Source organism: Scyliorhinus canicula, chromosome 2 (assembly GCF_902713615.1).
Source record: "Scyliorhinus canicula chromosome 2, sScyCan1.1, whole genome shotgun sequence".
In the NCBI taxonomy this organism is placed as follows: domain Eukaryota; kingdom Metazoa; phylum Chordata; class Chondrichthyes; order Carcharhiniformes; family Scyliorhinidae; genus Scyliorhinus; species Scyliorhinus canicula.
In genome coordinates this window covers 284,088,033-284,103,421 of record NC_052147.1, presented here as the reverse complement: position 1 = coordinate 284,103,421, position 15,389 = coordinate 284,088,033, and the positions used below count along the sequence as shown (strand labels likewise).

Sequence of the window (15,389 nt, the reverse complement as noted above, 5' to 3'; positions counted from 1 at the left end):
CCGACTATTCTTCCTCTTGTACATTGGCCACAAATAGGTCCCGGAACAGTTGCATGAATGGCTCCCACGTTCTGTGGAAGCCGTCGTCCGACCCTCGGATGGCAAATTTGATTTTCTCCATTTGGAGAGATTCCGAGAGGTCGGACAGCCAGTCCGCAGCTCTGGGCGGTGCTGCTGACCGCCAGCCAAACAGGATTCTACGGCGGGCGATCAGGGAGGCAAAGGCAAGGGCGTCCGCCCTCCTCCCCAGGAATAGATCTGGCTGTTCTGAAACCCCGAAGACCGCCACTATCGGGCATGGCTCCACCCTCACTCCCACCACTTTGGACATAACCTCGAAGAAGGCTGTCCAGTACTCCACGAGTCTGGGGCAAGACCAGAACATGTGGGCGTGGTTGGCCGGGCCTCTTTGGCACCGTTCACATCTGTCTTCCACCTCCGGGAAGAACCTACTCATACGGGTTCTTGTTAAGTGGGCTCTATGTACCACTTTTAGTTGCGTCAGGCTGAGCCTTGCGCACGTGGAGGTGGAGTTGACCCTATGCAGTGCTTCGCTCCAGAGTCCCCACCCTATCTCCATCCCCAGGTCGTCCTCCCATTTCCTCCTTGTTGCGTCCAGTACGGTGTCGTCCCTATCTACCAGTCGGTCATACATGTCACTACAGTTCCCTTTCTCTAGGATACTTGCGTCCAGTAGGTCTTCCAGTAGTGTCTGTCGTGGCGGTTGTGGGTACGTCCTTGTCTCCTTTCGTAGGAAGTTTTTGAGCTGCAGGTACCGTAGCTCGTTCCCCCCAGCTAGCTGAAATTTCTCTGTCAGTTCGTCCAGTGTTGCGATCCTGTCGTCCGTGTATAGGTCCCTGACTGTCAGTGTCCCCCCGTCCTGCCTCCACCTTTTGAAGGTGGCGTCAGTCAGTGCTGGTGTGAACCTATGGTTGTTGCAGATGGGAGCCCTGTTCGACATTTTGGTCAGGCCAAGTTGCTGCCGCAGTTGGTTCCAGGATTGGAGGGTGGCTGTCACCACTGGGCTGCTGGAGTGTTTTTTGGGTGGGGATGGGAGTGCTGCCGTGGCGAGGGCCCGGAGGGAGGTTCCCATGCAGGAGGCCTCCTCCGCACGCACCCACTCAGCCTCTGGCTCCTGGATCCATCCCCTTACTCGCTCGGCTGTTGCTGCCCAGTGGTAGAATTGTAGATTCGGGAGGGCTAGCCCTCCCCTGGTTTTTGTTTTTTGTAAGACCTTCTTTGGGATCCTAGCATTTTTACCCCCCCATACGAACGCCATGATGAGTTTGTCCAGCGCTTTGAAAAAGGCCTTGGGGATGTAGATCGGAATGGATCTAAACAGGAAGAGGAACCTGGGCAGTACGTTCATTTTGATCGTCTGAACTCTCCCCGCGAGGGAGAGCGGGAGTGTGTTCCATCTTTGCAGGTCCTTTTTAACTTCCTCCGTCAGGCTGGTGAGGTTCCATTTGTGGATCCCTTTCCAGTCATGGGCTATTTGGATCCCCAGGTAGCGGAATTTATGTCGGGCTTGATTGAACGGCAGCCCCTTTAGTGCTGCCCCCCCCCCCCCCCCCCCCCCCCCCCCCCCCCTTGCGGGTGTACTGGGAAGATCTCACTTTTGCTCATGTTGAGTTTGTAGCCCGAGAAGGCTCCAAACTCTTTCAGGAGCGCGATGATTCCGTCCATGCTGCTTTGTGGGTCCGAGATATAGAGGAGCAGATCATCCGCATAGAGTGAGACCCTGTGCTCTCTACCTCCCCTTCGGATCCCCCTCCAATTTTTTGCTGCCCTGAGCGCGATTGCTAGCGGTTCAATTGCTAGTGCGAACAGCAGCGGGGACAGTGGGCATCCTTGTCTGGTGCCCCTGTGCAGCTGGAAGTATTGGGAGTTGGTATTGTTGGTCTGTACACTCGCCATGGGAGCGTTGTACAGGAGCTTTACCCAAGCGGTGAACCCTGTTCCAAGCCCGAACCGCTCCAGTACCTCTATGAGGTATTTCCACTCGACTCTGTCGAAGGCCTTTTCTGCGTCCAGGGAGACGATCACCTCTTGTGTTCTCTCCCCGGAGGGGGTCATTATCACGTTCAGCAGGCGCCTGATGTTCGCGGTAAGCTGTCTACCTTTGACAAAGCCCGTCTGGTCCTCTGTGACCACCTCAGGTACACAGTCTTCTAGCCTCTTGGCTAGGATTTTGGCCAGTATTTTGGCGTCTGCATTCAGCAGAGATATGGGTCTGTATGACCCACATTCCGTTGGGTCTTTGTCTTTCTTAGGTATCAGCGAGATTGAGGCCTGTGCTAACGTGGGTGGCAATGTGCCCCTAGCTAGCGAGTCTGTGAACATCTCCCGCAGGTGCGGGGCCAGCGCTGTCGCAAATTTTTTGTAGAAGTCCGCCGGGAATCCGTCCGGTCCCGGCGCCTTCCCCGCCTGCATGGAGCTAATGCTGTCCATGATCTCTCCCAGTGCTAGTGGTGCTTCCAGATCCCGTTTTCTGCCCTCTCCCACAACTGGTATGTCCAGTCCGTCAAGAAACCGGTTCATCCCAGCCTTCCCCGTTGGGGGCTCTGAGGTGTACAGCTCTTGGTAGAAGGCCTTGAAGGTTTTGTTAATCCTCTCTGGTTCTGTTTCCAACGTGCCTCTGGTATCTCTGATTTGCGCAATTTCTCTGCTGGCTGCCTGCTTTCTCAGCTGGTGGGCCAACAGGCGGCTGGCTTTGTCTCCGTGTTCGTATAGGGCCCCGCGTGCCTGGCGGAGTTGGTGTACTGCTTTCCTGGTGGAGAGCAGGTCAAAGTTCCTTTGTAATTCTTTCCTCTCCGCCAGGAGTTCTACGGTCGGGGCCTCGGAGTATTTATGGTCTACCTCCAGTATGGAGTCGACCAGCTTCTGCCTAGCCACCCTTTCCTCCCTATCTCTTTGCGCTTTGTAGGCTATGATTTCCCCTCTTAGTACGGCCTTAAGCGCTTCCCAGAACGTGGAGGGTGAGACCTCCCCGTTTTGGTTGATCTCAGTGTACTCCGCTATGGCCCGCGCTATCCTTTCGCTGAAGGCCTTGTCAGCTAGTAAGGCACCGTCCAACCTCCATTTGGGGCGCTGGGCCCTTCCCGTCTCTAGCCGCACATCCATGTAGTGTGGAGCGTGGTCTGATATCACAATTGCGGAGTATTCCACCTTGTCTATCTCTGGAAGCACCGTTTTCCCCACCACAAAGAAGTCAATTCTGGTGTACACGTTGTGTACTGGGGAGAAGAAAGAGAATTCTTTCTCCCCCGGGTGGGCGAATCTCCAGGGGTCTACTGCTCCCATCTGCTCCATATAGTGACTGAGTTCCCTTGCCATGTTTGAGGTTTTCCCCATTCTGGGGTTTGATCTGTCCGTCGTTGGGTCCTGTACACAGTTGAAGTCCCCCCCCATGATTAGTCGGTGCGTCGCTATGTCCGGGATTTCTGCCATGGTCTTTTGGATGAAGCTCGTGTCGTCCCAGTTGGGCGCATACACGTTAACTAGGACTACCGGCGCCCCATCCAGGGCCCCGCTGACCATGACATACCGTCCCCCTGGGTCCGTAACCGTCTTTGTCGCCCTAAACATTGTCCTCTTGCCAATCAGGATCGCCACCCCCCTGGCCCTTGCCCCATAACAGGAATGATAGGTTTGTCCCACCCAGCCCTTTCTTACCCGCAGTTGGTTAAGGGGAGATCTAATAGAAACTTACAAGATAATACATGGCTTAGAAAGGGTGGACGCAAAGAAACTGTTTCCGTTAGGCGAGGAGACGAGGACCCGTGGGCACAGCCTTAGAATTAGAGGGGGTAAATTCAGAACAGAAATGCGGAGACATTTCTTCAGCCAGAGAGTGGTGGGCCTGTGGAATTCATTGCCGCGGAGTGCAGTGGAGGCCGGGACGCTAAATAGCTTCAAGGCAGAGATAGATAAATTCTTGATGTCGCGAGGAATTAAGGGCTACGGGGAGAATGCTGGTAGGTGGAGTTGAAATGCCCATCAGCCATGATTGAATGGCAGAGTGGACTCGATGGGCCGAATGGCCTTACTTCCACTCCTATGTCTTATGGTCTTATGGTCTTATTATTCTATATATGGGCTGGTTTAGCTCAGTGGGCTAGACAGCTGGGTCGTGATGCAGAACAAGTCCAGCAGCGTGGGTTCAATTCCCGTACCAGCTGAGAATTCTGAATTCTCCCTCTGTGTACCTGAACAGGCGCCGGAATGTGGCGACTAGGGGCTTTTCACAGTAACTTCATTTGAAGCCTACTTGTGACAATAAGCGATTTTCATTTCATTTCATTTCATTTCATGTTCACTGTATGTTTTAAAAAGGTTAACTGAGTTCATAGAATAAACATTGTTTTGCTTTAAAAATTAATTTTAAATTTCTGCTGTACCACACCTGTAGAGTGGGCCGTGTGCTCCCCATACCACAATCTAGTAAAAGTTGTGGGTCAGGTGAACTCCATGATACACTGTGGGGCTCTCTAAACCCTGGCCCATTACAAATGACTGAAGGATTGATGCTATACTTCCAAGTCAGGATGGTGAGTGGTTTGGCGGTGGGGAATTTGCAGCTGACGGTTTTCCCAGGTATCTGCCCTTGTCCTTCTAGTTAGTCACAGGTTTAGCAGCTGCTGTCAAAGGGAGCCGTGGCAATTTGCCACTATTAATCTTGTAGATGATGCACACTGTCATTGTGAGAGGGAGTCAATGTTTAAGATGGTGAAAAAGATGCTGATCAAATGGGCTGATTTGTCCTGGATGGTGTTGAGCTTCTTGAGTGTTGCTGGAGCTGCGCTCATCCAGGCAAGTGGAGAGTATTCCATTACACTCCTGACTTGTGCCTTATTGATGATGGACAGGCTTTGGGGAGTCAGGAAGTGGGTTACTCGTTCAGAATTCCTAGCCTCTGACCTCCTCTTGTAGCCATGGTATTTATATGGCGAGTGCAGCTTAGTCAATGGTAACCCCCAGGATGTTGTCAGTGGGGGATTCAGCGATGGTAATGCTATAAAATATCAAGGGCACAAGGATAGATTCTCTCGTTAGAGATGGTCTGTGTTTTTGTGGTGTGAATGTTACTTTCCACTTGCCAACCCAGGTCAGGATATTGTTGAGCTCTGATGGGAACTCTGCAATCAGCGCTGGGAAGCAGGTCTTGACTTCTTCCATTTCACATTTATTGTTTAGCAATCCCTTCAACAACAAAACAGTGCCTCCTGTATCCCCTTTATATATTGGTGCAATCTATTACTCAATTAACACTCCAGTTCCAACTTAACTGTTAGGGAACATTAACTCTTGCCGAACAGATATTGTCCCTACAGATGTATGAGCTAGGAGCAGCGGGGAGGCCCCTTCGTGCCTCCGCCATTCAACAAGACCGCGGCTAATCTGATTGTGAACGGAACTCCACATTCCTGCTCACTCCCAATAACCCCCAGGTCGTGCTGCATTGGACACGGACTGCTTCAGGTGCCACGCATGGTGCTGAACATTCAGCTATCGTCAGCAAACATCCCCCTTCTGACCTTATGATGGAGGTAATGTCATTGATGAAACAGCTGAAGATGGTTGGGTTGAGGACACTACCCTGAGGAACTCCTGTCGTGATGTCCCAGGACTGAGATGTGTTTCGACCACTGCTGATGCTATTGCTGAGTAAGGCAACCCCCTGACCAAAGTCTGTCTCACTGATCATAAACCTTTTTTTATTGAGAAAACGCAGAGGATCTCAAAAGCATAGAACTCCAGTATCACCGTTGAATTTAAAAAAATTATTATTAAAAAATAGCTTAAGCACACAACTTAAGCAATAACTTAAACTGCCTTTATGGGCAGCACGGTAGTATACTGGCTAGCACTATAGCACTGTGGCTTCACAGCGCCAGGGTCCCAGGTTCGATTCCCGGCTTGGGTCACTGTCTGTGCGGAGTCTGCACGTTCTCCCCGTGTCTGCGTGGGTTTCCTCCGGGTGGCTCCAGTTTCCTCCCACAAGTCCTGAAAGACATGCTATTAGGTAATTTGAACATTCTGAATTCTCCCTCCGTGTACCTGAACAGGTGCCGGAATGTGGAGACTAGGGGATTTTCACAGTAACTTCATTGCAGTGTTAATGCAAGCCTACTTGTGACAATAAAGATTATTTTAAAAAATATTTAAAGACAAAAGCTACACAGTTAAATCAGCCACATCGAACAAAAAACATGCTTGGTCAAAAGTATGCAATTAAACTACCTTTTTGGTAACAACGCCGTATAAATCCTTAACCGTAGAAATCCAATAAACATTACCTAAGTCAAGGAATTGCTGTCAAATGAATAAAGGCGTACCTCATGAATTCCCGGGCAGGTCCACTCTAACGCCAAGAACCAAAACCATTGACCCCATCCAGTTTCTCTGTTGCAAAGTCTACAAATGTCTGATTGTCTCTTTCTTCTCCTAAGTGTTTGATATTGCCTTTTTGACTACTTTGCAGATTGTTCTTATCAGCTTGCATACACTCTCGTGGTCATATCTGACAGAACACTCTCTAACATTTTGGTCCAGGTACCTTTTGCCCTACTCAACGCCACAGCTATCCTTTCAAATGAGGTGAAATATTTTTCAACCCCACCCTCTGTAAACTTTGGCACTTAAACAAAGAATTTCCGTCTAAATCAAAGTCAGAGGAATCAAACCCACCATCTGACTCCCTCCTTTCCTCCTCTATTCTAAGCTTTGCCACAGGCAGTTTGTATGGTTTCCCTTCTTTCTCTCCCTGAAGCAGCTCTCCTTCTCTCTTGATAACTTCTCTCTTTTGAAATTCAAGCTCAAGTTTACAGATTTCTTTTTCTTCCTCCTCTTTTTCACATGCAAGTTTTCTTTTATTTCTGTTTCGTTACATCTGTCATTTTCTTATTTCTTCTCTCTTTCTAACTCGAGTCTCTTCATTTCTCGCTTTTTCTTTTTCTTCCAGTTCGCGTTTTCTTGGTTGCATTTATCTCTCAAGCTCAAGCTTTCTGCCTTTTGCCTCATCCTATATCAAACTGCTTCATCTGCAATGGAATTCTTCCTACCTCAAACTGTGTGGCGCTGTTTCAGGTACCTCCTCATTTTCAATGCTGGTTAAGTGCTTTAACCATATCATTAGCCCAATGAAATTCTGCTTTTGTTTTCACCTTCGCTTTCCCTGCTAACTCATTCACCTGACCCTTAGCCCAGGATTTCAAATACTCCACAGTCACACCTTCCACCCCAGAAAAGTCTTGGTAACTGCTGCAGTCATTCTGTAATCCAACCATTTTAATATCCTTCAACACAAAACCCCTGAGTTCAGTATCCTCCTCATAAACTCCAATTCATTTTGATCCACCAAATGTTATTAAGTCAGACCCCAAACAAAATCTGCTTTTAAAATTTTTTTTAGAGTACCCAATTAATTTTCTCCAATTTTGGGGCAATTTAGCGTGGCCAATCCACGTAGCTTGCACATTTTTGGGTTGTGGGGGCGAAACCCACACAAACACGGGGAGAATGTGCAAACTCCACACGGAGAGTGACCCAGAGCCGGGATCGAACCTAGAACCTCGGCGCCGTGAGGCCGCAGTGCTAACCACTGCACCACCGTGCTGCCCTCACAAAGCCTGCTTTAAGACCATAAATCATGGGAGCAGAATTGGGCTAATCGGCCCATCGAGTCTGCTCCTCCATTCAATCATGGCTGATATGTTTCTCATCCCCATTCTCCTGCCTTCTCCCCATAATCCCTGATCCCCTTATTAATCAAGAACCTATCTATCTCTGTCTTAAAGACACTCAGTGATTTGGCCTCCACAGCCTTCTGCGGCAAAGAGTTCCACAGATTCACCACCCTCTGGCTGAAGAAATTCCTCCTCGTCTCTGTTTTAAAGGATTGTCCCTTTAGTCTGAGATGGTGCCCTCTGATTATAGTTTTACAAGTGGAAACATCCTCTCCACGTCCACTCTATCCAGGCCTCGCAGTATCCTGTAAGTTTCAATAAGATTCCCCCCTCATCCTTCTAAACTCCAACGTGTACAGATCCCAGAGTCCTCAAACGTTCCTCATCCGACAAGTTCTTCATTCCAGGGATCATTGTTGTGAACCTCCTCTGCACCCTTTCCAAGGCCAGCACATCCTTCCTTAGATATGGGCCCCAAAACTGCTCACAATACTCCAAATGGGGTCTGACCAGAGCCTTATACAGCCTCAGAAGTACATCCCTGTTCTTGTATTCTAGCCCTCTTACATGAATGCTAACATTGCATTCGCCTTCTTAACTGCCAACTGAACCTGCACATTAATCTTAAGAGAATCGTGAACAAGGACTCCCAAGTCCCTTTGTGCTTCTGATTTCCTAAGCATTTCCCCATTTAGAAAATAGTCTATGCATAAATTCCTTCTTCCAAAGTGCATAACCACACACTTTTCCACATTGTATTTAATTTGCCACTTCTTTGCCCACTCTCCTAGCCTGTCCAGAGCCTTCTGCAGCCCCCTTGCTTCCTCAATACTACCTGTCCCTCTACAGATCTTTGTATCATCTGCAAACTTAGCAACAATGCCTTCAGTTCCTTCTTCCAGATCATTAATGCTTTGCTGGTCAGAAACCTTTTTTATCACCATGAAAACAAGGAAGAAGAGCAACTGACCCCAAAAGCATAGGACTCCAGTAGCACCTTTAGAATGTTACAAATTAAAAGATTTGTAACAAAAAATTAAGCACCCAAGATTAAAGTAACCGAGTTGAAGTGTAAAGTTACAGAACAAGTCCTAAAAAAGTTTTGACAGAACTTTGACAAAAGCTTTGACAAAGGGCCATCTGGACTCGAAACGTTAGCTATTTTCTCTCCCTACAGATGCTACCAGACCTGCTGAGATTTACCAGCATTTTCTCTTTGGTCCCAAAAAAGTCTGCTTGGCCAAAAGTACAAAATTATACTACCATTTTGGTAGCAATCTCCTTAAATCCAGTAATATTACCCAGGTCAAGAAGTTGTCATGACTTTAATAAAGGTACACCTCACGATTTCTCCCACACTCCCACTTTTTCAAACCTTTTTTCAATTAAGAGGCAATTAAGCGTGGCCAATCCACCTACCCTGCACATCTTTGTGTTGTGGGGGATGAGACCCACGCAGATATGGACAGTGACCCGGGGCCGGGATCGAACCTGGGACCTCAGCGCCTTGAGGTATAGCCACACTACAGTTAAACATCCTTCCTCAAATATCTTTTCCCCCTTTAATCTCAGCTTCCACTGTTCTCAAAACCTTCTTTGAACTCAGCTTCTCCAAATATGCAGATCTATCTTGTTTTCTATTTTGTCTCTATTTTTGGGTCAATCAAATTGAACATATTTAATCCCGGTTTTCTCACGGAACCCATGAGAGCTCCAAATGTTCCTTGTCACCTCTGACCTCCCTTTTTGAAATTCAGTAGCTGAAAATGCAGTTTCCCCACTTTTGCGAGGGCCACAAACCCAGCACGAGTTTGTAGAATCGAAAGAACTAACTTTATTTACAATTACATATATACAACAGCAGCAGTACTCCAGCACTGCTCTCTCCTCTCTGGCTGGTTCCACACTGGCCAGCTCTATTAATGCAGGTGACTCTGCTAATGATTTCTCCAATCCCTCATTGGGGAAACTCATACTCACCAAGGATTGTGGGATTGCCATTAGTCCCCAGCCAGTAGTAATTAGGCAGGTTATAACACCCACTTATCTCACAATGCAAATTTCACATCCGACCTATAACCCACCTAAACTAAAACTCACCATTATCTCTCGTTTCAAATGCACAAATGTAAAACCTTTTTAACCTCAAAGGCAAGCTGTCTCGAGTAACCTTCCCCACGTCCAATTTACCGAGGTCTCGCCCACACAATTTTCTTAATCTGCACAAAACATAATCATAAAAATATGCACCTTTCATCACAGATGATTGATTTCCAACAACCATCTATCTTTGTGTTGGGTTGTGGAGAGTTTCCCCGCTGATTCCCATTGCCTTCAGTTTTGCGCAGGGCTCCCTGTTGACGAACTCAATCAAACGTCAAGGGCATTGTTTCTCAGCTCACCGCTGGAATTCAGCTCTTTCGCCAGTATTTAGAGCATGGTTCTGCTACATATTGTCAGGGCCCAAAGCCTTTGTAGTATCCAGCTACTTTAAAAAAAAATAAAATTTAGATTATCCAATTATTTTTTCCAGTTAAGGGGCAATTTAGCATGGCCAATCCACCTGCTCTGCACATTTTTGGGTTGTGGGGGCGAAACCCACGCAGACACGGGGAGAATGTGCAAACTCCACACGGACAGTGACCCAGAGCCGGGATCGAACCTGGGGCCTCAGCGCCGTGAGGCAGCTGTGCTAACCACTAGGCCACCGTGCTGCCCTTCTTCAGCTGCTTCTTGATGTCACATGGAATGAATCGAATTGGTTGAAGATTACCATCTGTGGTGTTGGGTACCTCAGGAGGAGCCCGAGGTTGATTGTGCACTCAGCACTTTTGCCTTGTCTGAATGTGATTACAAACATTACTTGTTTTTCTCACTGATGTGCAGGCCTGCCTATTATTGGAGGTGGGGATATCTGTGGCGCTTCCTCCTGTTAGCTATTTGATTATCTATAACCATTCATGACTGCATGTGGCATGTCTGTCGGTGGGTGTGTGTGTCCGTCTGCCTGTTGTGTGGCCTCCCAAGGGTGTATGGTTGCTCTCTCATTCTATAAAGATCACTCTCAAATTATCTGTGGTACTTGTATTTAACTTTGGCAAGTAAACATGAGATGGAATTGATTTGAACTCCCCGCACCCATTTAGAAAATACTGGGGCCATGAAACACGTTTGTCCTTTTGCTATGTGCTGACTTTAATTCTCATGGAGTTCTGTCCTGGGTCTTGTGCTATCTCATAGGGATGGTTGCTGAGGAGTACAACGCATTCTTCTATTCCTTGGTGTCTCAGGATACACAGGAGATGGCTTACTCTGCGAAGAGACAGAGGTTCCTGGTGGATCAGGGCTACAGCTTTAAGGTGAGTGGAGAATGGAGCGGAGATTCCCTCGGGGTTGAGGGTAGGGTTAAGGTCGCATGTCATACAGGTCACTGCTGTGAAGGGTTGTCTCTGTTCTCTGAAGCCTCTGGTCAGCGATCCATCAGATTGTTGGCCAAAACAAAGGAACGTATGCAGACACGAAGGCGCTAGGTGGTAATGGGAAACATTAAAAAAAAATTAAAATATGGGTTACAACACATACATTCCTTTAGGGCGCAAAAACCGAGGAGGAAAAGTGACTAACGGGAAGTTGATGATTGTTATTAAATAGAGGAAGAGGCTGACAAAGCTGCTACCTGAGGATTGGGAGAATTTTAGAATTCAGTAAAAGAGGACCAAGAAACTGTTCGAGAGAATAGATTGAGAATAAACCAGCAGGAAGCACAAAAACAGACAGTAAAAGCTTCTATATTTATGTGAAAAAAGGAAAAGATTGGTTAAAAACAAATGTGGGTCCATTACAGGAAAGGACAGGAGGATTTCTAACAGGGAATAGGGAAATGACAGAGAAGCAAAAATACTTTGCCTGCTTCACTGAGGAAAATACAAGAAGTCTCTCCGAAATACGAGAGATTCAAAGGACTTGGGGTGACTGAGGAACAGAAAGAGTTCAATGTTAGTTTTTTAAAAATAAAGTCGTACAAAATGAATGAGACTGGAAGTTGATAAATCCCTGGGACCTACATCTCAGAGTGTTGAAAGATCCGGCTGGAGAGATAGTGGGTGTCTTGGTGATCATTTGGCAAAGTTTAGATTCTGGAATGGTTCCTGCAGATTGTAAGGTAGCAAATGTCACCTCACTATTTGCGAAGTGAGCGAAAGTGATCGGGAACATGCTGGAATCTGTTATAAAGGATGTGGTAACTGGACATTTGGAAAACAATGTTTTGATTGGGTAAAGACAACACAGATTTATGAGGGGGAAAATCAAGTTTCACAAAACTGTTTGGGAGTTTTTGAGGATGTAAATAGCAGAAGAGGTAAAAGAGAAGAAGTGGTTGTCGTGAATTTAGATTTTCCGAAGAGTTTCAGTGAGGTCCCACTCGAGGAAAATGAGAGAACATATGATTGGGGGGCATGGATTGTGAATCGGTTAATGGAGTAGACATAAAGGGATAATTGTAAGGATAGAACCTGTAACCAGTGGGGCACTGCAAGGTTTAATGATCAAACCCTGGCTGTTCACAATATTTTAACAGTGATTTGGATGTGGGAACCAAATGTAATATTTCCAAATTTGCAGATGACACAAAGCTAGTGAGTTTGGAGGAGGATGCAGGCAGGCTGAGTGAGTGTGCAGACTGAGGTCTCTGAACAGTTTTGACGTAGGGAGTGAGGAGATACTGGAAGTTTTGGCGGATGTAAAAGTGGACAAGTCCCCAGGTCCAGATGAGTTGTATCGCAGGCGACTGTGGGAGGCAAGAGAGGAAACTACAGGGGCTCCGACTCAAATTTTCAGTTCCTCTTTGGCCACAGGGCAGGCACCAGAAGACTGGAGGGGGTGATTAATGATCCACTTTTCAAGAAGGGTGGGGGAGATAAACCAGGGAGTTATACACCTGCGAGTCTCACCTCAGAGGAGGGAAACTATTGCAGGAAATTCTGAAGGAGAGAATTAATCTCCACGTGGAGAGGCAACATTTGATGAGGGATAGTCAGCATGGCTTTGGCAGAGGGAGGTCGTGCCCAACAAATTAGTTTTAATTTTTTGAGGAGGTGTTTGGGTGTGTAGATGAGGGTAGTGCAGACGATGTTGTTTACATGGTGCCACATGGAGATTGATAAAGAAGACAAAATAATCATAATCTTTATTAGTGTCAGAAGTAGGGTTACTAACTGCAATGAAGTTACTGTGAAATTCCCAGCACGAGATCCAGGTTAATTTGGATGCAAAACTGGCTTCGTTGTTGGAGATGGAAGGTGGTGGTAGAAGGTTGTTTGTGTGACTGGAGGCCAGTGTCCAGTGACGTACCACAAGGATCAGTGCTGGGTCCCTTAATGTTCGTGATATATATATATATATAAACAAAATGTCTTGAACCAGCGGTCAGAGTCTCAGAGTAAGGGACAGGTCATTGAGGACTGAGATAAGGACGAATCTCTTCACTCCCTCTGCCCCGTCTTGCCTCAGAGGGCTCTGTCCATGTGACCAGGCCCGAGACCCAAAACCAGCCGCCAAGGATCCAATGCTTGCTCCCAGGGCTTGGCAGCTCTTTCACCGGTGATTAATTCAGACACTTGGAGTTACTGACTTCCGAATTCCAGCTCTATAATCTGTGCCTAGGAGCCGTGTGAGTTACATTTCCTCTCTCCCTCGGCAGGTAATTACAAAGCTGGCAGGAATGGACGAGGAGGACTTGGCCTTTGCTACAAAAGATGACCAGCAGCAGCTTCTGCAGAAGGTTCTCGCAGCCTCGGATCTGGATGCGGAGGAGGAGGTTGTGCTCGGGGAATTTGGGTCAAAGTCAGGGCAGGTAAGAAGTTGCAGTGTGATTATTAAACTGAAGAATGGGTGCGGGGACTGCGAGGGAGGACATGTGAATCTGCTGGAACCGTGTTTGTTGGAGGTTAGTGCCCAAATGATGATCTTCTAAAATGGACCCTAGTGTTGAGATGCTGAGAGGGCATTGAAATTAAATGAAGCGTTACAGAAATCTTCGACAGCCAAATCCTGATTCACTCGGCCAGCACGTGTTGAAACTCGGGGCAGAACAGATTTGGAGCAAATTCGGACAGTGCAGCACTCCCTCAGTACTGACCCTCTGACAGTGCGGAGCTCCCTCGGTACTGACCCTCTGACAGTGCGGCACTCCCTCAGTACTGACCCTCTGACAGTGCAGCAGTCCCTCAGTACTGACCCTCTGACAGTGCGGCACTCTCAGTACTGACCCTCTGACAGCGCGGCACTCCCTCAGTACTGACCCTCTGACAGTGCAGCACTACCTCAGTACTGACCCTCTGACAGTGCGGCACTCCCTCAGTACTGACCCTCTGACAGTGCGGCACTCCCTCAGTACTGACCCTCTGACAGTGCAGCACTCCCTCAGTACTGACCCTCTGACAGTGCAGCACTCCCTCAGTACTGACCCTCTGACAGTGCAGCACTCCCTCAGTACTGAGCCTCTGACAGTGCGGTGCTCCCTCAGTACTGACCCTCTGACAGTGCAGCACTCCCTCAGTACTGACCCTCTGACAGTGCGGCGCTCCCTCAGTACTGACCCTCTGACAGTGCGGCACTCCCTCAGTACTGATCCTCTGACAGTGTGGCACTCTCTCAGTACTGACCCTCTGACTGTGGAGCACTCCCTCAGTACTGACCCGCTGACAGTACAGCGCTCCCTCAGTACTGACCCTCTGACAGTGCGGCACTCCCTCAGTACTGACCCTCTGACAGTGCAGCACTCCCTCAGTACTGACCCTCTGACTGTGCAGCACTCCCTCAGTACTGACCCTCTGACAGTGCAGCACTCCCTCAGTACTGACCCTCTGACAGTGCAGCGCTCCCTCAGTACTGACCCTCTGACAGTGCAGCACTCCCTCAGTACTGACCCTCTGACAGTGCAGCACTCCCTCAGTACTGACCCTCTGACAGTGCGGCACTCCCTCAGTACTGACCCTCTGACAGTGCAGCACTCCCTCAGTACTGACCCTCTGACAGTGCAGCACTCCCTCAGTACTGACCCTCTGACAGTGCGGGGCTCCCTCAGTACTGACCCTCTGACAGTGCGGCACTCCCTCAGTACTGACCCTCTGACAGTGCAGCGCTCCCTCAGTACTGACCCTCTGACAGTGCAGCACTCCCTCAGTACTGACCCTCTGACAGTGCGGCACTCCCTCAGTACTGACCCTCTGACAGTGCAGCACTCCCTCAGTACTGACCCTCTGACAGTGCAGCACTCCCTCAGTACTGACCCTCTGACAGTGCAGCGTTCCTTCTCACCCACAGTCTCCGCTGTGTTTTCCGGTCTGACTGCCTGTTTTTAAATTCCTGTCCATCAGGTTTCACGCCGTTTTGGAACGATGAGTTCAATGTCGGGGGCTGATGACACCGTTTACCTGGAGTATCATCGGAGCAAGAGCTTTGGCAAAAACATCCACCCTCTGTTCAAACGCTTCAGGAAATGAGTGGGTGACAACCTTGGGCACTGCAGAGTAATGGAAGATTCTGGATAACCTGGGTTTCCACTGACAACAACCAGACCACCAGTGTTTCTGATTGACAAGCCAAATATGCGGAGTGTTTTTTTTGGGGGAGGGTTATTTATTACGACGGATCTGAGTTGCATTGTTGTTGAAATAATTAAACATTCCTTTTTCTAAA

The 15,389-nt window shown here is 48.2% G+C and overlaps 1 protein-coding gene across 1 annotated transcript in view; it reads left to right on the top strand.

The window, feature by feature from the left end:
* ercc3 (excision repair cross-complementation group 3) overlaps positions 1-15,389 on the top strand; it is a 61,900-nt gene extending 46,511 nt beyond the window's left edge. The window contains exons 13-15 of the mRNA XM_038790187.1: positions 10,929-11,047; positions 13,390-13,542; positions 15,068-15,389. Coding sequence (XP_038646115.1) covers positions 10,929-11,047; positions 13,390-13,542; positions 15,068-15,193 — 398 coding nt within the window. The 3' untranslated portion in view covers positions 15,194-15,389. The remainder of the gene's footprint in view (positions 1-10,928; positions 11,048-13,389; positions 13,543-15,067) is intronic.